Source organism: Podarcis erhardii (assembly GCF_964252035.2).
Source record: "Podarcis erhardii genome assembly, chromosome: 7".
Classification (NCBI taxonomy): Eukaryota; Metazoa; Chordata; class Lepidosauria; order Squamata; family Lacertidae; genus Podarcis; species Podarcis erhardii.
Genome location: NC_138511.1, coordinates 37,950,705 through 37,977,458, shown reverse-complemented (window position 1 = coordinate 37,977,458; position 26,754 = coordinate 37,950,705). Strand labels below are relative to the sequence as shown.

Below are 26,754 nucleotides of genomic sequence, written 5' to 3'. Positions count from 1 at the left end.
TTTTTTCAGATGGAGGAGGATGGAATGACTTGTCAAGCCAATAGCAACTTCTGGGGCTTCATTAAAGCTGATGGGTTTGAATCAGGGATAGTGTGAGGTTTCGGAATGGGGGCAGAGCAGCTCACAATGTGAAAGTAATCTGGAACTTCACTGAAGCACAACAATTTTTGAATATGGGTGGGATGAAAATAGAATTTATCAAAAGCCAATCAGGCTTCTCCCCCCAAATTCCTACTTAACTGTGAATGGCATCTGGATAAGCCCCCACTACACAAGGGTAGGGCAAGATGCCATTACAAAGAAGGAGGACGAGTCAGAAGAGGGGCTAACCTTCTACCCCATGCCAGTTAGCCAAAACAAGCCACATGGTGAAGAGCAAATACCTTCCCACTCTTGGAGGAAAGCAACATGAGACTTCCTCCTTCATTGGGTTGAAACAAAACCACCCCCAAATAAAGTTGTGAGTGATGTTAATATATTTCTTCATTATCTTATAATTATAGCATGCCTTTGTTCCATCTTGGAACTGAAAGTGGCATAGATGTGGTCTCCAGGAAGTCACCTATCCAGGCCATAAAAAGACATGCTTAGCTTTAACAATGTGGTGGCCTTGTGTACCTTCAGGCCATACCCTGTGACCTTACACAGGGACGTTGCTCTCATTAGGCTGGCTAGGCAGCCGCCTTGGGCGGAAACCTCAGAGGGGTGCAGTACTGACCTTTGAGGGGCACAGCCTTATATGGATTAATTTTTGTTACATATTATAAATTCCTGATAATGTGTTACTTTTGAAGAACTTTATTATTTCCATGAGACATCTGTTTTTGAAAACTGAAGTTAGAAAAACATTGGGGATGCAAATAGTTAGCCTTGCCTAGGGTGCAAAATAGCTTGCCACTAGTACTGAAAAGCTTAGCACTAGTACTGAAAAGGTCTGGGAACCTCAGACCTGAAGGCCAAACATGGACCCCCATGTGTCTATCTGGCCCTCTGGGCTCTATCCAGGCCACACACCCACTGGAGCTGCACTCATCACCACCCTTGTTTCAGATCATTCTTAAGTGTTCCTGCCTGGCCTGCAAAGTCCTTGAACTCTGAAAATGCTTTTTGTTTGTCTAAATGTCAGCAAGCATAGACTTTGGTCTTTCGAATTTCAGCAGCGCCCTGTGTGAGCCCAGAATTCAGTGGCTCCCCACTTCTCACCTTCTGTTCTGCATGTGCACAATGCCATAACTGTGATGCCCTGTGGCATGCCGCCCTCCTCAGCTCAGTGCCCAGTGCGGGGAAACCATTCTCACTGCCCCAAATCCACCTCTGATGTCTACCCACTTTAGCCACTGGCCCCAACCATCACTGGCATATGGACCCCGGATGGTTTCCAGAAAAAAATAACCCCCCATCTGTGCACTCCATCTACCCTGTACTTTGCAAAACGTCTGCAAGCTTTCCAGAGAAGATAATTGTCACCTTAGACTTGCTTACTGTTCCCTTCCCCCCCCCCATTACTAGCAATTTTGCGAGAGTGAGATCAGCCGCTTATACTTCTTAAGATTATGTTCACTTCCAGCTATACCACAGCTTTAAGAAGTGTTCTGTTAATACAATTCATTAGCATGGTTCTTTCTTTCTTTTCCCCCTTCTGTGAGATGACAATAACTTTGTCTCTAAGAAGGGCTTCCAGAATAATTTAGAAATTCTGATTAAAGTTCCTTTAAAGTTCCTTTCTCCTAATTGCCACCGATAAGAAATTCTCATAGAAAAGGGATTTAGATAAATGTTCTATGGTATTGCCAGACACAAAGAACTAGCGGTTTGAAGCTACCCCCTGATCTAATCAAAAATATTCAATCTCATTAATAATACTGTCTCTCTGTATTCACAAATGGCTGCTTTTGACTCTACTGTGTTCTCATTAATTGCACACATTTTTACTGTCATTTTAGCATTTTGTTTCTTGGTCGTCCTATGACCACAGATTACATTCTACACATGTACAATCTGTGTACACAAAAGGGGTGTCTTTACATTGCATTCAATGAGTGTTCAGCCTGTGTATCCATGAGCACGAACAGTTGAGCTGTACACTTGTAAAGTCAGTCAAATGTATTATTCAACAAGTGTAGTCTGTGTACCCATGTACACAATAGTTGCACGCAAACACCTGTACCACTTTAGAGACAGCTTATACCTGTGATTAACATAACATGTGAATGAGCCTAAATAGTGGAGCTGTACGCTCATACAGTAATTCAAATGCAACATTCAGTGTGTACAGTAGATAAGCTGGAGAAATCAATCACTACACACCATTTCACACTGGGGGTACATGTGTGTGTCACACATTCCATTCAATGAGTATACGGTCTGTGAGCTGTACGCTTGTACACTTATTCATATGACTTCCAATGAACGTAAAGCAACTGTACCAGCGCACAGCAGGTGAACCGTACAAATCGGCAAGTGCGCATCCTTTCACACGAACACTTGTACCTGTGTCAAGACAACTTGTACCTGTGTTCAGTTTAACATGTAAATAGACCTATTGTTAAGCTAGTTTGCTACTGTGTTGAGCGGAATTGCTCAAAATAGCTGTCTAGGATAAGGACCCCGAGATCATCTGTAGAAGCATCTCTGGTCATTCTCCAAGTTGGTGAGCCACATTTGACTTTCTGAGGGCCAGAGACCAGTGGTGGGTGGAGCAAGAGGCAAAAGTGGGCAAAGGAACGGATGTGACACTTTAGCTTTGTATGGTAGGCTAGTTTCTACATACCCTCTCACACCCCTTTCTATCCTGTATCCAAGCAAGCAAGAGGCATTGTTAAGAGTTCAGGGGCACATTCCAGGCAGGCAAAAACACTCAGGGAGGCTGCTATTTTATTGCAGTGTTATATTTTCTGGTTGTTGGTGTCAAAAATTTACTTTACATCCTGCTAACTTTTGCTAGATCCCCCCCCCCCCGATTGAAAGTGGGGTATAAATGACTGGAAATTTGTTTATTATTTACATGGAGCATTTATAGCATCCAACAACATTGTAGCATTGTACAAAACACACACACATATTGGTGGGGGGGGTGCAGCATTTAAGTGCTAAGAAACTTTTTGATTAATTAAAAAGGTGACCCCAATAATTCAAGGAGCTGATTAAATAACAATTTAGTTTTTTAATTTGAGTACTTAAAATACTGCAGATGACATCTTAAAAGAGGTGTTCTCTTTCACATGGGAAAAGCAGGAAGGAAGCTTTTTTTTTTTAAGATTCTGTCACCATATAAAAATAAAATGGGCTGGAGTCGGACTAACTTAACTGCACTCCAAGTGCCACTGAAATCAATGGGACTTAAGTTAATCAGTGTAAATATTGATTTCAGAGGACCTAAATGCAAACAGCTTAGGCTGCAATCCTGTACACACTTAGTTGGAAGCAAGTGTCATTGAACTTAGTATGACTTACTTCTGGGTAATTTTGCAATCTAAAGTGCATTTCTGTATCAGTTTGCATTAAAAAGATCTTGAAAATTCATATGCATGAAAATGCACATGTGTCCTCATATGCACAATTTTGTACGCACATTCCCTAATATATGCATTTTTGCAAGCCATTTCTCCAAATATATTGCTCATATAAAAAAAATTCTGCACACTTCCCGCCCCGCCAAACAAACACACGTATTTTCAAACCTCGCACCATCTCTGTTTCAAACACATCGACTTTAATGCAGCCTCTTTTGGTTGGCAAACTGCAGTGAAAAATTCCAAGAAGTCTTCATTTCAAAGGATATCTGCATTTCATTTCACATCCTGTTTTAGGAACTGCAAGTTAGATGGCAAATGCATCTGCATCCTTACTTCTGAGCAGTTATGTATAGGTTTGCACTGTTAATCCAGCCACAGTGGAGTAAGCATGCACCACACATTTCAAGCAACTTTTCTTTAAAGATGCCAATTTATGCAGATTTAATTGGTTAGATGATTAAGACTTTTTTTAAATTGACTGATAGTCCTAAGTGCTGTTATTACAAAAGCGTTCTGTCATCCTTACGAAGATGTCAAACTTGCTCTTGATAATTCCTTCTCTTTGTTGACTTGATCCAACTGTCTCATATACTGTATATATTTAAAATAATAATAATAATAATAATAATAATAATAATAATAATAATAATAAATATTTTTTTATTTATACCCCACCCTTCCCAGTTTAAAAACTGGGCTCAGGGCAGCTAACATCAAATATAAAACATTGATTAAAATGTGATTTAAAAACAGCATAAAATACAACATAAATGCAGCATCAATGTCAATAAAATTCAAAAATTCAGGGGTCATTTTTTGGGGAGGAAACCCCAATCCATAAACATCAAATGATCACCAGGGCTAACTGGCCAAGTTGTTCCTACTAGGGGCAGCAAGGAGACCAGGGAAGGGTTTAAATGTGGGGTCCCAGAAGGGTTTCTTCATAGAAAAGAAAAGGGAAAGGGAATAGAAGATCAGGCTAATTCAAATTGAAGGCCAGGCGGAATAGCTATAGAAAAGCTATTTAGGTAATTCCTAAATACACTTTTATAACTGCAATAGAACGAATAATGAGACTATAGTATAGTTAACTTAGCCCTGGATGTGCCTATTTATCTCTAGCTTGTCTTTTGATGTATTTCTTGCTGCAAAGTTGCTAACCAGTTACAGTTTATGACCTTGACATTTGCTTGCTTTCCTTTTGGAATTCTGGTGTATTTCATGTAAGTGGTTATAAATAATACACATGGATGATAAGTCACCAGAGCACACAAGAGGCAATTTTCTGCTCCTTGTATTGTACATATTAGCTGAGGGATCCTTAAAACATTTAGGGGGTGAAGATGACATGTAAACAAGTTAGAGCAAATGAAAATGGTATCTGCAGATGGAGAAACAGGGCCAGATTTGTAATGCTATTGGGTTCTAAATTTTAAAAAAGAATACAACATTAGTTAATATAAGATAAAAAAGAGGGCATAGCAAAAAATAGTATCAGCCCAGTGGAAATAATATACACTGAATTAAAGATAGTGTTTTAATTAAGTGCATGAAAGACTGTCTTTTATGATCATATTTCAAATATTCAAATGCCTGTTTTTTCATCCATTCTCCTCTGACATGGCTTAATAATATATCAAGAACAAAAAGGGGGTGTATAGGAGCCTTTTTGAAAATTCAATTAGTCCATCACTAAGGGGGAGAAATAATTTCTTTTTCATTAAAAGGAATTCAACCCTTTACTCCTTGTGATGAGAGAGAAAGAGAGAGTCTTGAATTCTGACAATTCTGCCTTTGTTATGCATGTATGTATCTGTAACAGATGAGGTGTCATCCTTGGGATAATTTATCATCCTAACAACTAATATTTTATTACAGTTAGTGATTTCTTGAGATCTAAAGAAAGAAAGCATTATTTTCCCCTTTCCTGCCAAACTTGTCAGGAGCCATTTCGTAGGCATGCCTGTTTCTCCAGCAGGGTTCTTGGGACTTTGTGACTTAGGGGGCATTCAGATGTGGCAGACATTGTGTTGTTCTCCTCATCCAACCCCCTCATCCAGCCCCCACCTGCCTGCCTTCATACTTACAACCAATCAGCAGGTAGCTCTGTCCACTATTAGCTCTGGATCAAACTACTGTTGGTCTCTGTACTTTAACCCTCCCAATCCCAAAGGACAACAGTAACCACTGTTTCAGAGAAGAAGAATTTGAATCTGATATCCCGCTTTATCATTACCCAAAGGAGTCTCAAAGCGGCTAACAATCTCCTTTCCCTTCCTCCCCCACAACAAACACTCTGTGAGGTGAGTGGGGCTGAGAGACTTCAGAGAAGTGTGACTAGCCCAAGGTCACCCAGCAGCTGCATGTGGAGGAGCGGAGACGTGAACCTGGTTCCCCAGATTACGAGTCTATCGCTGTTAACCACTACACCACACCAGAACAAGCCAGCAGCATGTTTGATGGATTCAATGCACTGACAGTGCACTAATAGTACCCCAGAACTGTGTCTGTGCCTTCTGGATTTATATGATCATTTGTAGCTGAGAGATGTGAGGGTCCCTTACTGTTTGAGAATGTTTTGTCTTGGTGGCGGCACAGAGAAGTCATTTCATTCTCCATTCACATATGTACCTATGTATCACATGGAAAACGGATTATGTGAAACATGGACTGCATGGAGGCAGTTATAAGATGAAACTGAAAGGACTGCCTGTGCTTGCCCTCCCCACCCACATATCCAGTCTGTTGTACAAAGGAATCCACAGCCCGTTGCACTTGCTCCCCACCCCCAATACTGTGTGAATGCTTTGCAATTTGTATTATTTTTATAGAAGTGGAGAAAATATTCCAAGAGCACATAGAAGATACATGCAAGTGCATGTGTTTACTTTTGAAAGCAGTTGTTTCGAAAGAGCGTGCATGTGGCAAAAGTGAGTAGTAATGAGAAATCACACTTTTCACCTTTATATAAGGCCCTTGGATCAACTTTGGAAACTGATGGAAAGTTATTAACACCTGTCAGCCCTTTGTTGGCCTAAGTAGAATGAGGTGCTGGTCTTACTTCTGCTCCCAGAAGACAAGTGTCTATATGGTTCTCACAGTACCTCCAGGGGATCTGTTTCAGACACTGAGTGACAGATTGCACTGACCGTATGGTGTATAAACTACCCTCCCAACCTCTGTGTCTGGTTACTTCCAGCATAGGTGTAAAGTGCATTGGCTGTCAGTTGCATGGAACCTGTTCTCTCTCTCTCTCTCTCTCTCTCTCTCTCTCTCTCTCTCTCTCTCTCTCTTTCTCTCTCTCTCTCTCTCTCTCTCTCTACACACACACACACACACACACACACACACACACTTCAATAGAAGGAGCTCATTCTCCACTGTTTTGCTGCTGTTCTTATCTCTCTAAACAAAACTGAGAAGAAACAATCCTGCTGTGGGTGTAGGTGGATGTTAACAGCTACCAAGACAGTCGCATCCCAGGCCCTCTGAAAGCTTCAAGTTCCACTCCAGTAAAGAGCTGGGTGGGGTGGATAGGCTCACACTGGAAAAAACAGGAATGTATTATCACCAGCAATTTTTTAAGGCACATGTTGGTGTGTCTGATGCAGGTTCCCTGGGAGGGAGAGTGAAGAAAAAGACTGGGAGAGAGCAAGATGTCAGCAGCAAGGGCATTTCTGTCCCAGAAATGTCTGTCCCTGGAAAACTGGTGGGAAATATTGTTAACGATAAAGTAACCAAGCGTATAGAAGAATAAGCCTTGTTGAAGCTGAGTCAGCATGGCTTCTGCAAGGGCAAGTCCTGCCTCACTAAGCTATCAGCATTCTTTGAGAATGTCAACAAGCATATAGTTAGAGATGATCCAGGTGACACAGTGTACTTTGGTTTTCAAAAAGCTGTTGGCAAGGTACCTAACCATAAACCCAGTCATTGGAGCCTCCCAGTAAGACTAATCTAAGGTCAGTTCCAGGATTTATGCAATTACTTTTAGTTTGAAATGGCCCTTAACTGCATGCTTACCTGTGATTAAACCCCATTTGAGCAAACATGCGTAAGATTGCACTATTAGTGCTCTGTGTAATGCTTACCCACAATATGGCTTTTTTAATTTCTCTTATATTTACTGATTTATTGATGGATGATGATGATGATGATGATGATTATAGTTGCCAATGGTACAATGCAGTGGGGATAAAAATAGTGCCTGCATATAGACAGGCCAATGCTCACCAGAAGGAAACACAGCATTTAAAATGTATAGCATTGGCTGATGGATGTCTTGATCATGCAATACAGTGGTGGCTTGGTTTAAGAACAGCTGAGTTTATGAATAACTTGGATTAAGAACGCTGCAAACCTGGAAGTAGGTGTTTTGGTTTGTGAACTTTGCCTTTGAATAAGAACATGTTCCGCTTCCTGTTGAGTATGTTCCATTTGTAAATTGAGTCCCCCGCTGCTATGGGAAAGCACGCTTTCATTTAAGCGCACTTTGGTTTAAGAACGGACTTCCGGAACGGATTATGTTTGTAAACCAAGGTGCCACTGTACAGTGTACATAAATGTCCAATTCACAAAACTCTGCTACTTTTTCCATAGGTAGCCCTCCTGCAACAGGGACAGGGACACTGCAGATTACTTTGGAAGATGTTAATGACAACGCCCCCTCTCTTTATCAAGCGGTTTCATCTGTCTGTGAAGATGCGAAAGATGTGAAGGTCATCTTTGGAGCCTTAGACAAGGATATTCATCCTAATGCTGAACCATTTAAATTTGAGTTGAGCAAGCAGTCTGGACAAGATAAAGTATGGAAAATCACAAGAATCAACAGTAAGTATATTAGAAATAGTACCCCCTTCCATTATTCAATCTTTTAAGTTCTCTCTCCTCCCCACACCTTTTATCCATCCCCAACTGTTATCCACAAAATGGATCCTTGTTAAATTTCTCAACCATTCTGTCTGATATTTCCATTATATCTAAGGCTACTTTCTTATCTGTAATCAACTGTTATATATAAAACTGGTCATCCTTAAAAATTTCTCAGTACTTATGTTTGAGATTCCAATTCAATATATTATACCAAGTTTCCCAAACTTGGGTCTCCAGCTGTTTTTGGACTACCTCCCCCATCATCCCTAGCTAGCAATACCAGTAGTACCAAATAGCATTAAACTTTGTTACTAAGCATTTTCTTCATATTTTCCTCTTCTTCCTTCTGAGATTTGTGTTTTGCTTCCAAGTCTGCCTCTGCCTCACAAAAAAACTTTGATCACACATACACACCATATATGTAAAGCACAATTTTTGCATGGTTGAAACATACCATTTCCCCCAGAGCTACATTTCTCAGCACCATTAAATCTACATTTCCCAGGATTTTGTGGGGAGCAGTTTGTGTTATTTGTATGGTGTGGCAGATGTGCAGCTTCCCACTTCATTCAAGTGCCTCTGTTTTGTTTGAAAAGCAACAAAGCACCTGAAGCTCATTTGAAAGTGGGACCAGTGTGCTGAAATACAACCTGAAGACAGTCCAACTAAATCTTGGTTGTGGGAAATGGCCAAGCACTAAGAATTTTCTGATGCTATTGTTGAAAGCACCGCCTTTGGCCACAATACACAAATCCTGGCCAAAGTCTCCCTGATAGGCTCTGAGGTTGACTCAGACTGTTATAAAAGCTGTCCAAAAATTCAGTGACATAAAGGAAGTCAAGAGGCTGACAGATTTCCGCTGAGGGAGCCCTTAAGTTTTGCTGCGCCTCTGAAGTGCGTTGAATTATCTTCTGTTACAGTGTGTGGGAAATTTTGCCACTTCCTTAGTAGAAAATGAACACTCAGGGAGTCTGAACCAGCTCAGTGCATTACAGCCATCCCATGCAATGCAATGCAATGACTAGCACACCTGGTGGGTTTCTATTCTCATGAAATTGCAGGTGTGGGGAAAAGTGTTTCGCTGTCTTATGTTTTCTCCTGCTGAAGCCATTCCTCAGCAGATGCCTTTCTACCTGCTCAATTATGATTGCAAATAGACACATTCTGGCCTTCGCTGAGCTTTAGTAATGGTTTGAGATCTATCAGCATACAGAGCCAGAATGTTGTTTAGCTTTGTTAAACATTTTCTCAGATAGCAATACAAACTTGAGAAGTGTTGATACGTTAGGTCATCATGGAAGCAGAATTAATGGTTACCCATTTTTGGAAGGAGCTATGAAAAAACATTAATACAAAAAGGGTTGGGATATGGCTTTAGTTGAAATGTTGACACATAAAATCACACTGGCTAAGTGGAGTCAAAAGAGGAATAATTTTGGATCAGAATGGTTTGCTTTTGCAATGCGTGTGAATAAGAAAATTAATGATGTAATTCTGCCATCTCTTTACGCTGCTTGGTGGAATCCTAGCTGTTTATATTTGCTGTAGTAACATTAATAATAATAGCAGCATTTGTTATCTTTCTACTGTGTTTCATAGAGAGTAATTCTTGCGTGATTTTTGCTGTGCCGATTAGTCTCTGGAACTGAGTTTTATTCGCAATTTAAATTATGTTCAGAATTTTATTTATGTTTTGAGTTACATTCTTTGCAGCAGTTCAGGAACTGCCTTTGCTACAACTTATTTTTCCTCCTTTCTTTACATAAGAATGGGTGATGGAGGTAATGCTTCAGGAATTTGATATTTGTGGATTTCTCTTAGGAATTTGTCTATCTATTTGAAAGAATTTCTAAACTTCTTAAGGCTTTAAAAGATCAAAACGGTATATGCAACATTTATAGAAACAATAAGGCAGTATAAAACAGTTACAACATTTATAAAAAGCAGTAAAACAATGCTATAAATGCAGATTGTGGTAGGAATTCAATAATCTTTTAAATCAGGAAGAACCTGGGCAGAGAAAGATATCTTTACAAGACGTCGAAGCTTTTTTAAATGTCCCCTAATTGTTGTTTCCTCTTTCATTTCAGACACCCACGCCCAGCTCATTCTGCCACAAAACTTGAAGAAGGCGAACTACAACATCCCCATCTTGGTGACCGACTCGGGGAAACCGCCTCTAATTAACAATACAGAACTGAAAATCCAAGTGTGTTCCTGCACAAAATACAAAATGGACTGCAGCGCATCTTCGACCCTTCACCTCAGCATGGTCCTCTTCTTCATTTCACTCTTCAGTTTATATTGTAAGTTTCCCGAAAATGTCTAACACCAGAGTTAGTTCACACTCAACCTGGTTCTGTTGAATGATGTGTTCATGCCACTGATGGGGATGAAGAAGCAGGTGGAAGTTCATTCAGGGTAGGACCTCTTTCATCAGTATCCCACCCCGCCCCACCTTCGTCATCCAGTCATGATCCTATCTAGCTGAAGTAGCAGCCAGCCATGGGCTGCCATTTCCCCAGAATACTGCAGGGCACCTGCTGTGGGGATGTTTAGAAAGGCAGGAGAGGATATGTTATTTGATGATATTCTTCCTAACTTGTGTTAGCAAGTTCTATATCTTAGCAGAGTTCCAAACATTCCCCCTTTTTAAATTTGTACAGCAGTTAGCTTGTTGCAGGCTCATCTGAGCCTCACTATATTCCTGTTAAGATCCCTTCTTATCCCTCTTAGAAAGAGTAGACATGACAATCTTATTAAAGTCACTATAAAAGTAGTTTCTTCGCAGTAGCATCAGTTCACAACTGGATCCCTAAAGGCAGACTTAGGTTACTACACACACACACACACACGTGGAACTATCCCATAAGGGAGTTAGTCCCAAGTGACTGTGAACAAGTAGTCACTTTTGCTCACACGTAGAAAAACAAAATGGAGAAGAGGAGCAAAAGAAGGAGGTATGCTCCTCTTGCCCAGATTAGGCCATGCCCACATCTAGTCACATGCAAATGAAGTTTGTCCCAGCTGAGGAGGAAACAGGAAGTTTTCTCCTGGCTGGCACAAAGCATGTTGTACTTGACTGCTATGTGTTTCACATCCTACATCTGCCACAGTGTCACTCTCGATCTGTGTGGGAAGTTAGCTTCTAGCTGCCTTCTGCTCAGCAGAGGCAACAGTGCTGAGGAGCCTTGCTAGGATGCAGTGGCTTCAAAGGGTGCTGTGTGTTGACTCTAGGCCTGCCTCTGATGGATGACAGCTCTTAATTTCAGAGATGCCGACTCAGCTCTAAGTCAAGCAACAGGGAAACAAATGATGCTCATTCATAGAAGGCATAAAGCAGATTGTCAACAGAAAAATAACAGTTTTAGACTACAGTGTATATAAAGCAGCGGTGGGGAGCCTGTGGCCCTGAACTCCTATCAGCCCTAACCAGCATGAGCAAGTCTTGAGAATAATGAGAGTTATTGAGTCCCACAACAACCAGAAGGCATCAGATTTCTCTCCCCACCCCCATTCCTAGACTTACATAATTTTTTTTCAGGCTACGACCCTCTCTGTTCCAAGTGCCCACCTCTCACCCTACCCTTTAAAAAGTATCAGTCAGAATAGCAGTTTGCACAACCCACTAGGGAAGATAAAAACACTGACAAAGTCAAAATAGTAACAATTTATTTCACAATTATTCAAAATCCAAGTAAAGCAATTAAATCAACAAAATTGATGAACTTGATCCAGTGATATGAGTCTGATAGTCTTTACACCTTCAGTGCTCTCCTCTTGCTTCTTAGTGCCCCCACTGCACCCCAAGAGGCAGAACCACCCACTTTGGGAACCACAGATCTAGACTAAGGTTACAGAGGTCCCCATTTCCCGGGGACAGTCCCTGGATTTGCAAATCAGTCCCCATAAAAATCCATTGAAGTTGAAAAGCCATGCCTTCTCACCCCTGACCTACTGAATTTGATCTGCTTGAATGTGACCAGAACTCTCTGCTCAGTGGGGGACTCTGCTGGTCATACGGAGATTTCTACTTTTGTACAATTGAACATAAGTACAACTACTGCAGCCCCTCAGTTAACAACATAGGATAAGGGCTGCATGCATAGGGGCATGGGTGTACAGGAACTGGGGGCAGGTCTTGTGTGTGCACCCCTGACCCACCCCTTCCTTGAAATGTTGTGTGTTCACATGAACACAGTTTGATGTCAGTTAATCTCTGGTCAACCTGATACAACAATAATGGCCGAAGATGAAAGCAGCTTTCTGCAGTATTTCCACAGGTTTAACAACTTAGGATCACAGTGGTACCTCAGGTTACATACGCTTCAGGTTACAGACTCCGCTAACCCAGAAATAGTACCTCGGGTTAAGAACTTTGCTTCAGGATGAGAACAGAAATAATTCTCTGGCGGTGCGGCGGCAGCAGGAGGCCCCATTAGCTAAAGTGGTGCTTCAGGTTAAGAACAGTTTCAGGTTAAGTACGGACCTCCAGAACAAATTAAGTACTTAACCCGAGGTACCACTGTATATCCAACTAAATTCTACTCAGAATAGACCCTTTGAATTTAATGGACTTAAGTTAGTCATTGGATGCCACTGTTAGCCTCTGCAGAAAGTAACAGAGAAATCAGGTCAAAGAGCCATCTAACCACATCTACTCAGAAATAAGTCCCATTGAATTGAATGGTGCTTACTCTCAGGTAGGTGACATTAGAATTGCAGCCCAAGGATTTATTTTATGTTATGCTTTCGGATTTCTTACCTACCTTTCACCACTTTGCTACAACGCCAAACATTTCTTTCTCCCTGATTCCACACACGGAGGTGGCTCATTTTAGAACTGCCACAATTTATTTATTTTTTTAATATTAAATTCTCCCACAGTCCAAATATTTATCAGAATAATCAAAGATTACGGTGCTGTAAAAAAGAAAACATGAGAGACCCTTAATGTGTATTGAGCAGATGAAATAGCCCCATCACTGATAGCAAAATTATGGGCTTAATTTTTGCTCGCACATCCAGAAAGAGGGAGAGGAAAAAAACCTGCTTACTTGCTTGGCTTCGCTCTTGGTGCTTATACTTTATGAGCCACTTCTGCCTGGGAGGTAAATCCCTCTGTCAAGTGAGGATTTTGCTTCCCACGCCAAATTTTGTGCCTGCGTGCATACGTTTGACAATCTGGAATGGAGGATAGATAGCACAATGTGTGAGCCATTCAGTACGACTATGAGCCCTCTGTGATTCTCTTGCCAGAACAAAACATCTTGGTATTATCATTTAAATGAAGCAATTATTATCTAAGCTTGGGATATGTTCAGGAAGTCAGTGGAATGATATGTGGTTGAGGTTTTTATTTTATTTGGGTTGGGGGGGCATTGAATGAGTTTAACTGCTCTGAAAAACTGCAGGATGGCAAATAATCTCGAAACAGCATATGCAATGACTGCCCCTAGCAGTAGATGGGATGGATTCCAGCTGCATCAACCATGTGAAGGGAGAAAGCTAGTATTCTACAACTGAGTTCTACCCAGAATAGATCCATCAAACTTAATGGACTTAAGTTAAGCCAGAGCTGCACCATACATTTAAAGCACATCCACTGCATATTTATTTCATAAATAAATTATCAATGAAAAGAATTGACAGTAATAATTGAAGTCTTTTGAAGAGTTAAATAACAATAGACTAGAAACAGATGGAAACTCACATCAACTTTCTAAACACCTGGGTAGGCTTGTCTAAAAAAAAGAAGAGCTTTAGCAGGCACCAAAAAAAAAGAGTACAGTGAAGGTGCCTGGCTGATCTCAATAGGCAGGAAGTTCCAAAGTATAGCTGCTGCCATATTAAAAGAGTGTGTACAAATGCGGAACAGGTACAGTTTTGTATGCCACCTGTAGCAGTGCTGGTTCTGCCGATTGCAATGGTTGAATGGGCATATATGGGGTAAGGCTCTCTTGTAGGTAAACACAGATTTCAAGCTAACTTTTCCCCAAAGAATCCTGGGAGATGTAAATGCTAAGGATTCTGGGAACTGAAGTTCTGTGAGGAAGAAACTCTCGTTCCCAGTATTCTTAGGGGGAAGTCGTGTGCTTTAAATGTGAGTTGGGTGTGCTTTAAATGTATGTTGTGAATCTGCCCTTAGTCATGTCCATTAATTTCAGTGGGTCTACCCTGAGTAGATCTAACATTGGATACAGACCCTATTTTTGTTTGTTTTATTGCATTTATATCCTACCCCCCCCCAAAGAGCTTAAGGCATAGTCCTCCTCCTCCCCATTTTATTCTCATAACAACCCTGTGAAGTAACTTGGGCTAAGAGATAGTGACTGGCCCAAGGCCACCCAGTGAGCTTCATGGCCAAGTGGGGATTTGAACCCTGGTCTCCCAGGTCCAAGTAAAACACTCACCACTACACCACACTGGCCCTCAGGATCAAAATGTGCTCTGGAATTTCTGGGTAGGTAAACCTAGATCTCTGCAGGTCATCTAGGCTTGTTCAGTGTGTTTATCAGTTCCTATAAAAAAAAAGCCCAAAAGCAATTAATGACCAAAGTAAATGTTAAAAAATACATAAACATTATTTAAAACAACTTATTTTAGCAGTGGAATATCACGTTATTAACACTTTCAAATTCCCAGAGAAACAAAAACAAAATCTTTTACTGGCATTAAAACAATGACAATGTTATGTTGGTGCTTGGAGGACTTTTCTAGGAAGAAGATTTGTATGGTGAGCTTCGCTGGACTTTTAACATAGACCAGTTGCTGTACAAGAGTAGCTTCAAACTGCATTGGTGGTTCCTCTACTCAGTATGCTGCACATTACTCATGGGTACAGCAATTAATTACAAGCTGATTTAGGAGCAGAGACATGCTTTCCGCCACACCCTAAAAAGAGCCACTCACTTCCTGTATGAAGGATGTCGTTCATCATTGACTGTAAAGAGTTCCCAGTTTGTGAACTTCAGCTCACATGCTGGGATTATATGCAATCAGGACACCCACAGAAAGGATGTATCCAGAGTTCACACAGCCATTACAGGTGCATGGGACAGTTAAGCGGTGCCCCCCCATATCTCATTGACCATCAGGCCCAGTCCGCCCACTGGGGCAGGGTGAAGCAACCACCTCATGGGCACCCTGCCTGCCCCACCACCTCTGATGGAGAAGAGCTGCTGGGGTCAGTGCTGCTTTCTGGTGACATCTCAGGAGATTTCACTGGACTTCCATGAGATCTCATGGAGTGTGCCAGATTTCATGAGACTTTGGTGAGATCTCACTGGAAATCAATGCCAGTAACGGTGCCACTTCTCCACTGGTGGTGGTGACAGGTCACAGCGAGGTGGCATTTTGCCTCAAGTGGCAAAATGTCAGCCCTGTTGAACACCAACACCCATCAGCTTCTGCTGGCATAGCCAACAGTCAGGGATGATGGGGTCCAGCAGCAGCTTATGGGTCACATGTTAGCTACTCTTGGAACAGGAGTCTTCCTCAACCTGGTGCCATTCAGATTTTTGGAAACACAACTCCTGCAAGCCCCAGCCAGCATGGGGGAAAAAATAAGCCACAGATAATAGTGAATACCTTTAGAAATCTATCTTGCCCCCTAGAGAAATTGGGTGAAATGTTCCTTCCAGATTCTAGAAATAGAGTAGAGGATTTCAAGAGCCCATTTGCATATAGTTCTACCATACGCAAAAGTTGGTGCCCCACATTTCCTGTCCATTTTAGAATAGATATGAGCACTACGATGCTACTTTGAAATGAGCTATAGGAGCAAAGAATTGTTCAGTCATTTTGAAGTCAGTCTAAGCAACCTTTAGTGCTCTCCCTTTTCTGAGTTGCCTTGGGATCTAGCCAGGTCTGCAAAGTGCAAAGTTTGACTTTGGCAGCGATAAGTTAAACACTCCATTACCCTGCCGGAAAGTGAGGAGGCAAAGACTGAACTCGATGTGAAGAGACTAAATGAGTTTTGTGGAGTCTGCATTGAAATTAATTTGTCAAACTAAGTGTGAAAGGCCTCAGGTGTGCTGGGGAATGGCGCATCACACAGATGCCAGGACTCTGATTGCAAATAAACCTCAAAGATATCCTTGTATTTAACTATCTATTAATTTCCTCAAGCCTTCCAGTTGAAGTGACAATTCCTGGTAAGACTTCACCCCTGGTGAGTCCTCTGCATCTACCCGCCCCCTACTTATGATGATGCCACTCTTTCCCATTTCAGCAATGAACCAGAAGACCTAAGATGCAATATAGTCTCATTTCCCCCTCCAGTCTACAAATCCAGAAGACATAAACCATTAAACATTTCATTAATTGGATGATTTAAATCTATTTGAGTCTCAAGTGAGCAGAATTTGGGGGAACAGTTAATGGAGCAAAGCAGCCTCCCCCAACCTGACAGTCTCCAGATGTCAGATTGCAAATGACATCATCACATGGGTCACACACTGACTAGGGCTGATGGGACTTGGAGCCTAATAGCTTCTGGAGGGCACTGCGTTGGCTACCCCTGCACAAGAAGTTTCTTAGCAGCCACGTGAAGCTTGCTGATCCTTTATATTTACACTCCATTGAAATGAATGGATGAAGCCAGGAACTTGTGGATGATTTCACACAAGAAATAAATACATATAGGAAATATGTATTCTATGCATACACATCCACATAAAGAGGAAAAGAGACGATGAATAAATGTGAAAGATAAGTGTATCCATAAGGCATAAATACTTGATCATTCGGAAATATTCCTACTATGTGATCCAGTTGTTGTTTTTTTATCAGCTTTTCCTCAGAAGTGAAAGCAGCACTTGAGAAGATTAAACCTTGATGCCTTATGTGGTGTATCTTGAGGAGGAGAGGGGGGGGGGAATGTTTAATATTCCCTGGTTTTGACAGAGCTAAATTACTGGTTTGTAATAGACTGTGTTTCTTTTCTGGGCGGTTTATTAATGTCAGGCGTATGACTGCCGAGTCATTTTCTGAATTGTTTTAAAACAGTCTATAGCTAAAACCAGCCAATAATTCACAGAAGATAATTTACTTGACAAATTTTGGCTGCTGCTCTGCTGGCAGGGAGGCCACAGAAAATCACAATTTCAGTCTGCTCAAGTTTATCAATTTTTTATCTAACCCAATTTATCTCCTTGTCTTCCATGGGATTCAGTATTCAGTGTGTGATATTCCAAACTGCAGCAGTGTTGGAGGACTTTCAGCATTCCAAATTAAAGCTACACCAGCTGATTTTTTTTATTTGCTGCCAAGGCCACGTGGTGCTTTCTTTTCTTTCAACTTCCCACCTTCAGTTGCATTCCCTGATTGTGCAATATAGTTTCTACAGAGTAGCATTTTCATGATTAGCCACTGGTGACATTGCCAACTCTAGATATATGTGAGAGTTCCCACTATGGATCTCAAGGATCTTCAAAGTCCTAAGGGTTCTCTTGCTGTCAGAAAATACCTAGTGAGCTCTTCACTCAGAGGAGTTTAGTGCCTTTCATATCCTCAGAGTCCTTCTGAGATCTACTTGTTTAAGCAGTCTTCCTTCCCCCACTAATCACTATATCACCAAGTGTGTTGCCTCTCCTTTTCTTCAGCTAACCCTTTCCCTCCTTGACTCACCACTGGGGTGGCTAGCCCCAAATCACTGCCTTTTCCTTCACAAGAACATAGTAAGAGCCTGCTGCATCAGACAAGTGGCCCATCAAGTCCAGCATCCTCTTCTCACAGTGGCCAACCAGAGACCTGTGGGAAACTTGGAAGCAGGACATGAGCACAAGAGCCTTCTCTGCTCCTGCAGTTTCCAGCAACTGGAATTCTGGATTATATTTGCATAGGAGGCTTGTTGCTACACATATTCAAACACCCCTTTCCCAGGCAAAGAAAAATTATTACAGTTCAAGGGCACATTCCAATTAGCCAAAAGACACACAAAGAGGGTGTAAAGCAGGGTTTGGGAGGGGGCGTGTCCTAAGGAGAGTCCCAAGGGCCAGATTGGCCTGAGGTTCTCCATCGCTGGTATAGAAGAAAGCACTCTGGCATTTAAAAAAGCAGTCATGAATTTCCTCCTCCCATCCTCCTTTAGGGAGGGGATGTGGGTAAATCAGCAACCTGAACACTGTTGACCGTCTTGTTAGTGCTTTGATTCTGATCAGCTTCCCATCTCCTTGTTCAGTAGCAGTCAGGTTTTATTGAACCTTATGCTGAAAGTGCATGTTTTTAATCATCCGAAGATTAATTCAATAAATATCTGGAGAGAGGGTAATTGTGCTTCTCCCCCCTGAAGAAACTGAGTGATCAGCTAGCAAACTTGAACATCTATCCTTATCAACCCAATGATTGTATATTACTAGAGCCAACCTGAATGGCTTTAAAAGAGAATTAAACAAATTCATGGATGGCTGATTTCATGGCTGTGCTCTGCCTCCACAGTCATTGGCAGTATTGCTTATGAATGCCAGCTGCTGGAAGCCACAGGTGAGGAGAGTGCTCTTCTGCTCGGGTTCTGCCTTTAGACTTCACATTAAGGCATCTGGTTGGCCACTGTGAGAACATATTGCTGAACTAGACGACCATTGGCCTCATTCAGTTCTTAACATTTTCTGAATGAAATTGATCATTTAAGGCCATTCCAGTCTTAAGACCTGGTTTTGCAATAGAAATTGTCTCAGTTACTCTGGAGGATGACGTGACCTGCGCTGTGAAAAGAACAGCGGAAGTGCTATCACGTTGATTCATTTTCATCATCACCCAACAGCACTTGATAGCATCAGCCATGGTATCCTTCTGGGCCATCTGGCTGGATAGGCCATACAAGCTGTCACTCTTTAGTGGCTCCGTTCCCATCTGGAAGGCTGGATCCAGGTGGTGGTGCTAGGAGATTTCTCTTCTAGTCCATTAGCTTTGGTCACCACAAAGTTCTGTTTTGTTTTCTATGCTTGTTAACAAATACAGTGGTACCTCGGGTTACATATGCTTCAGGTTACATACGCTTCAGGTTACAGACTCCGCTAAACCAAAAATAGTACCTCAGGTTAAGAACTTTGCTTCAGGATGAGAACAGAAATCATGTTCCGGTGGCGCGGCGGCAGCGGGAGGCCCCATTAGCTAAAGTGGTGCTTCAGGTTAAGAACAGTTTCAGGTTAACGGACCTCCGGCACAAATTAAGTACTTAACCTGAGGTACCACTGTACATTAAAATGGGTGAAGTCATCCAGAGGTTTTGGCTGAGATAGCCCCAGTGTGCAGCTGACATACAAAGCTATTTATTTTGTTCCAGTATTTCAAGTTCAGGGAGGCACTAGAATTGATACCCCAATGTCTGGAGCTATTTCAGGAATTGATGGAGTTTAACAAAGTAAAAACTTAATCTTTACTACAGGGATGAGGAATCTGTTGTTCTCCGGCTGTTGTTCCATCCCCCCAGACCCCAGCCAGAATGGCCAATGATCTAGCAATTTACAGAGGAACATGTGTTCCCCACCACTGACTTACAAGGTGGAGGTACTATTAATGAAGAATGCTGGAGAACTAGGTAGGGTAGTTCAATCTCTTCTGGATGAGATCGCATTCACCCCAAAGGTGCAGGGTACCTAGCTTTGGGTTAGTACAAGATCTACAGTGGTACCTTGAGTTAAGTACTTAATTCCTTCCAGAGGTCCGTTCTTAACCTGAAACTGTTCTTAACCTGAAGCACCACTTTAGCTAATGGGGCCTCCTGCTGTCGCCGCACTGCCAGAGCACGATTTCTGTTCTCATTTTGAAGCAAAGTTCTTAACCCAAGGTACTATTTCTGGGTTAGCAGAGTCTGTAACCTGAAGCCTTTGTAACCCGAGGTACCACTGTATTGCTTTTCTTGAAGCAGAAGTTATGGTGGTTACCAGGAGGACTTAGATGACCTTTGACTTAGATGATCTCCATTTTGGATCTTCCTCTTGAAGAAATGTTATGTTAAACATAGCATAGTTTCATGGTCAAAAATGATGGAACCCTAATCATATAATTCCCGAGCTAGAGAAACTCAGCATAAAATTTGATTTGTGTAACAAACAAATCGTTTAGTAGTATTCTAGTATTCCACACAAAGCCCAGTGTACCTGTATCAGAGATACAGAAACAAATTATTCAAAACAAACAGCAATAACTATCTAGCAAACAAGTAACAACCATTGGGGTCTTGCTTAGTCAGTATATGTTTAGCAATCAGTGGAATGCGCAGTGGAAATGGAGGCCAGAACTGTGAATTTATTTGCATGCTAATAAGTCCCCTTCTCTTTGGGACTGTCATTTCTGTATGGCTGAAAAGAACAGTTTTAACAATATTTGGATTTTTAAAAAAATCTTCAAGCATCTTTGTTTCTTTGTGCTTTAAGCATAGAGGTTCATTGCAAGCTGATGAGGAAGGCAGCTAAACAAAGACATTGTGTTATAGCCAACCAAGTCATCGCAGAAATAGAATGACTTCCACTTGTGCAACAGAACTTCTCCTTTCTCCCCACAAACACTTCTCCAAAATCTGTTCTGGAGGCTTCTCTAGCCCTCCAGAAAAGATGTGGAGGGTTGTGTGGGGCACATGGGGGTAGAAGTGAGAGAGGGGAAAGTTCGTTACATGAGCAGAAATCATTGGTTGGCTTCAACATCTTTGAATTAATGATGATAAAACATTTCAGAAAAGTAAATAGAACGTTACTGGTATTTTTTAAAAGATAGACACTGCTTACCATATTTTTCCATGTATAACACACCCCCATGTATAAGACGACCCCTATTTCGCCACAGCCACCAAATGTCTGCACGTTTGCCTCCAAAAGGGCGGGAGGGCTCAACCGCTCACTCTTGGAGTAACTAGCACAGATTAAAATCTCCATTTCACTCATAAAAATGCATTAAGCATATGAAACAAATCCATGCAGTCATTACTGTGATTATGAGTATGCCCAGATAGTTAAAGCTGTGTTAACTCTATATTAAATGATCTTGAATATGTACTCAAGGGTGAGTTTATATAAGAACATAAGGAACTTACCATTCTTAATAAAAGAAGAAAAGCCCCGCTGGATCTGACCAAAACAGATGCCTCTGTGGGAAGCCTGCAAGCAGGACCCAAGTGCAACAGGAACTCTCCTCATGTGTGAAGCCCAGACGTTGGTGTTCATGGTAGAACATCTCCATTGTGGCTAGAACCACTGGCAGCCTCCTCTTCCAGGAATTCATCTAATCCATTTTTAAAGCTGGTGACCTCCTGCAGGAGTGAATTTCATAGTTTTAGCATGTGATATGTGGAGAGATACTTTCCTTTATCTATCCTGAATCTTCCAACATTCTGTTTCAATGGATGTTCCCAAGTTCTGGTACAGTGGTACCTCAGGTTAAGTACTTAATTCGTTCCAGAGGTCCGTTCTTAACATGAAACTGTTCTTAACCTGAAGCACCACTTTAGCTAATGGGGCCTCCTGCTGCTGCCACACCACCAGAGCACCATTTCTGTTCTCATCCTGAAGCAAAGTTCTTAACCTGAAGCACTATTTCTGGCTTAGCGGAGTCTGTAACCTGAAGCGTATGTAACCTGAAGCGTATGTAACCCGAGGTACCACTGTATTATGATAGTATTAAATGACTGTATTAAAGGAACACTTGGTCCTATATTATTCTGAATGGAAGTTAAACATTTTGGAAAACATTTCTCCATGTCCCACCACTGTTTTAATTAAAGCTGGTAGGGGTAGGCTCTTCTAGGTGGTAGCACCTGGGCTCAAGAACACTCTCTCAAAGGCCATTAATAGCACCTTCCCTTTCTGTTCTTGATGCCTTGTAAACATTAATAGCACACAGAAATCCATTGATGGATTATGGATCCTCTTGCAATTTCCTGAATGTCTCCCCTCCCTCCGCTTTGTTTCTCATTTTGCATCTCAGCTTCCTAGACTGATTTCTAAAGATATATTACTCAAGGGCTGCAATTGACCAATGTAACATTTTGAACTTTTATCCTCCAGCTGTAAATTGTCATAAATAATTGCTTCTGAACATGGGTAATTTAATGTGCCTTGCTTAATCATGTGCAAGCAATCAAGCCAGCAAAACCTTCAGATTAAAAGGGATATATATATATATATATATAAATTGTCACCTGCTTGCTAATAACCACACATTATTTGCCCATCGCTTAGGTCTGTAAGAACTCCTGGCTGACACCTGAAGCTGACATTATTGAGTTGCCATGGTGACAAGCAAGCAAAGGATATGCCATCCCAGTCAGAAGATCACCTTTGACTCTTACGATTCCTTCACTCCTAAGCCTCAGTCGTGCCAAATGTGGCACTTTGCAACTTCACTCTGTCTGTCCTCCCAGCTGCACGATAAGTTTCTGACAAAAAAACCTCCTGCCTCGGTCTGACTTTACCAATGGGTTCCTCGCCCATGAAGACGGACGGTTGATGTAGTTGCTCGCCGAACGGTTACAAAATAAAAATAAAAACACCACATAAATCTGATCTTCTGGGAGCAGAATTACAGAAGGACTCCACCTCCCCTCTCTCTCTGTTGACTTGTTGCTATTCAACTGTTTTAAAAAAAATTGTCTGTGGGTTAGTATTTGTATATGTATGAGTGTATGTATATGTATATATATTTATATAGAGAGAAGAGATATACAATAGGGTTAGCTTTTGTATGGCATTCGCCTTAGGCTCACGGTCAATGGAGCAGAGCAGCACAAAGGCTCGGTAACAGATCAACATACCAATAATAGCTCAACTCGCTGTGCAAGCTGCATATAAAAGGGGAGATCCAATATTAGTCATACTCAGAGTAGACATGTTGAATCAATGCACCTGAGTTACTTGAGTTCCACTGGTCACAGTGGGTCTACTCTGAAGCATGACCAAAAGAGAACAAATTGTGGTGGTACCATGAGAAATAACCAATTTGGTGGCACTTCCTTAAGAAAAGAAGTCTGGTACCATTCTCCAAAAGGTAAGATACCTTTTGTTAATTCATCCTTCCTGTTCACATCCAAGAATATTTTACTCTTTCAGCTTGCTGTGGAAGGTGAGGGAAAAGTAACACTTAACCGTGTTCTAGGGAAAAGAAAGTAGCTCTTGCTGATGGATCATCTATTTAGATATTTCTGGTTTTATAAAAATCTATTTTATATCCTTCTCCTTCCCAAAGAGAGCACGGGGCAGAAAATTATTAAAAGAAAACACCTGTTTAAAAAACAAATAATAAAACATCAATGACATTTTGATAGAGAATCAAATGATATCTCCTTAACACCTCCTCAAAGGCCTGAGCAAACAGATGAGTTTTAAATATGTGCCTGAACATAGGTAGAGTGGGGACGACCCAATTTCATTTGGAAGGGAGTTTCACAGGCAGAGTGCCAACACTGAGAACTCCTTTAGTGAGGTAGTCAAGCTCTTGTAACTGTCCCATTTCAGACAGTAGGTTCACATGATGGAAAATTCCAATGTAGAAAAAGGATACTTCCATATAGAATAATAACACAACAGGGAGAAAGAGTTCTAGCCCAGCCTTTCCTCCTTGACATGGATTGTTTTTGGATGTGAGAATATTCCCTGCATTGAGTACCATTCCATCATGTGAACCCCCCCCCCAAAAAAAAAAACCAACAACAACACACCAACCAGTGTGAAGTAGTATTGCCCACACACAGGTTCTCCATCTCAATGAGAATGAAGCCTCCATGTTTGTACATGACAAGAGGCCACACACCCACACCCTGCTTATCTGGAACAAGCAACATACTGGCACACATTGCCCAATTGCCCCTGGAGCAAGCAGGATGAACAAATCAGGAAGGCTTGATTTCTCACACCATCCAAACAAGGGATTATAGTTTGTTGCTCCCTAACAATCTACAATCCATCAACCAACAGCAAACCATGGCTTAAATGTTAGCTAGTGATCATGGCTGTTGGGGGGGGGGCGGATCCACAATCCCAGGTTCAGAAGTAATGGGATGCCAAGGCTTATGGATTTGCTTCTTCCTCTCAGCAATTCAGGAATGTTCAATCTCGATGCTGGTTTATCATTACAACTGAACACAGCCTGTTTGTCAATTATAAATAAGAGATCGGAAGGTGTGCCCTTTGACTTTGCTATAGGCAAAAAACTGATGCCATCATCTAGCATTTTCTCCTTCAGATAATTTACAATGAAAACACTTGAGAATTCAGTGGTTGGGCACCAGGCAGTCATGAGCTTTAGGGGTGGGGGAGTCTGTAGTGTCATTCAAACTCATGCATATGAGAACACCTATCAAGATCTCCCATTGGTGGCCCCTTTTTTAAAAAAGTTCCTCAACAGCCTATTAATAACCAGTTCTCTCAATGCCTTTGGAAGCTAGCTCTCATTAAAGTGACACTTGAGCACACCTAGTGGGGTGGGGGGAAAGTTGTTATATAAATATATACATATATATAAAATTTGTTTTGAATATAGTATATATACATACATACACAGGTACACACACAGTTTAAATGAAAACTAACAATGAAAACTCCCTCTTTCTTTTGGTCCGTGCAAAATAACCACACTTGTTTGCAAACTGTAGGAATAAAGGGTGTTCATTATGTATGAATATGAATCCTTTTTTTAAGGGGGGAAGTATTATTTGGTGAGCATGTAAGGAAATGGCAAAGTTCTAATTGTACCAAGACGTCCATCTTGTTAATAAATTGTAAATGATCCACAAAGCTCACACCAAATTTTTTTTATAACAAAGGAAATATCAGCAAAAAAAGAGAAAGAAGTATATTAAATTGACAGACTGTGGCTTTTAATAGAATTTGACAGTAACTAGGGGTAAGGTAAGTGTCTTAGACTCTTTTAATAAAGTTGCTTATTTAAAGTTTGAATTGCAGAGCTTTCTTATGCAAGAGAATGTCGCAGCTGTATATTTTGGGTTGGATTTGAACAAAAACTTACACACCATGCTGTATGTTTAAGCGTTACCTTCTATGTCATACCTCTGTTCCTACAGTAGCTTTTTATGAATCATTAAAGAAATCCAACCGCACATTTAGTTTTTCATACTCTTACACCAACTAGCAAGTGTGCTTTGAAAGGAAACCATTCTCTCAAGCTTCTTTGTTATACCAACCATGACCAGATGTTGGCCCTTTAAAAAAAAAAACGCTCCCCCACTCCAAATATTTTCAATGGCCAAACGATACACAGATGTTGCTACACCATCTGCAATGATTTCCCTGTTCAGTCCAGTGGGGAGGGGGTACAGTTCAGCCTTCTTAGCCCTTTGAGTTGGGAAGCTGGCCTCTCTATTAAGACACCTGAGCCATGTTCATAGGACCTCCAGTCGTGCGCCAGAGTGCATTAAAAAACCATGACTTGGACCAATGCAGGTCAGCATAAGTTGGGTTTTATACATTGTTTGGGGAAAATGCTTTGACAACACATAAGGGACAGACCACAATCCTGAAAAAGTCATTGCACATTGTCTACAAAAGCATGTATTCAGTGTCAGTCATACTCAAAGCTGGCGCACCGAAAATATTGGATATAGATCTACTCTAAGTAGTATTTAGATGCAAACCTGAGTATCCCAACTTCTGAGAGACGGGGGATTGAAAGGTGCCAGAAAACAGGGAGTTGGAGATCCTATTATAGTGCAGCAATCTGAGAATTTTTTCTTTTTGTGTCTCTGTTGCTGCATATTTAGCATAAGGGTAAATACAGTTCTGTCTGTAGCAGATGTAAACCTATCAACATGGTCCATCTCTGGTCAGTGTTGCATCACTCAGAAGGTGGAAGGCCCTTATTCCCCAAATGTTGTATGTGATCAAAATGTTTTGAAACCATAGGGAATGTGGAATGAAACATGGATTATGGATGAATCTGTGTCTTTTTTTGCCTCATTGGCAACTAAATTTTACAAAAACAGGCACCAATCCCATTTATGCCATTTCTTAGTTTTTGAAAAAGGTTGTGATTAGGTATTCATTCAGGAATGTAAGAAGGCTTGTTAAAGCAAGCTAGCCCACACAAATCCATGAAGCTTCTAATCAAACAGTGTCATTTTTCAATGTGGTACAGACGTTGACCTTAAACAGATGCAAGCTCAGGTAAATGAAGTTGAATGAAGATTCAATTGTAAGCCTATAGGATAAGGTTGGAAGAGGAAACTGTTTTTCTTGGCACTAATGAATCTGATTGCAACAACATGTTGACCCACCACTCAGCAAATCGCATTTAGCCCTTAATTTGCTAGATTGAGCATATAAAAAATGGGATTCTCTGAAGCCAATGGAACAGCAAAAGCATGCAAATATTTTATTTAGCTCACTGTTGTTTTCATTTCACCCAGATATCGAGAACCTAT

The 26,754-nt window shown here is 41.2% G+C and overlaps 1 protein-coding gene across 2 annotated transcripts in view; it reads left to right on the top strand.

Annotated features, from left to right (window-relative positions):
- Positions 1-25,434, top strand: part of CDH13 (cadherin 13) — a 684,692-nt gene extending 659,258 nt beyond the window's left edge. For both annotated transcript variants that reach the window (XM_081870212.1, XM_081870213.1), the window contains exons 12-14: positions 8,112-8,342; positions 10,475-10,690; positions 22,562-25,434. In XM_081870212.1, the coding sequence (XP_081726338.1) occupies positions 8,112-8,342; positions 10,475-10,690; positions 22,562-22,569 (455 nt within the window). In that variant the 3' untranslated portion in view covers positions 22,570-25,434. The remainder of the gene's footprint in view (positions 1-8,111; positions 8,343-10,474; positions 10,691-22,561) is intronic.
- Positions 25,435-26,754: the final 1,320 nt, after the last annotated feature.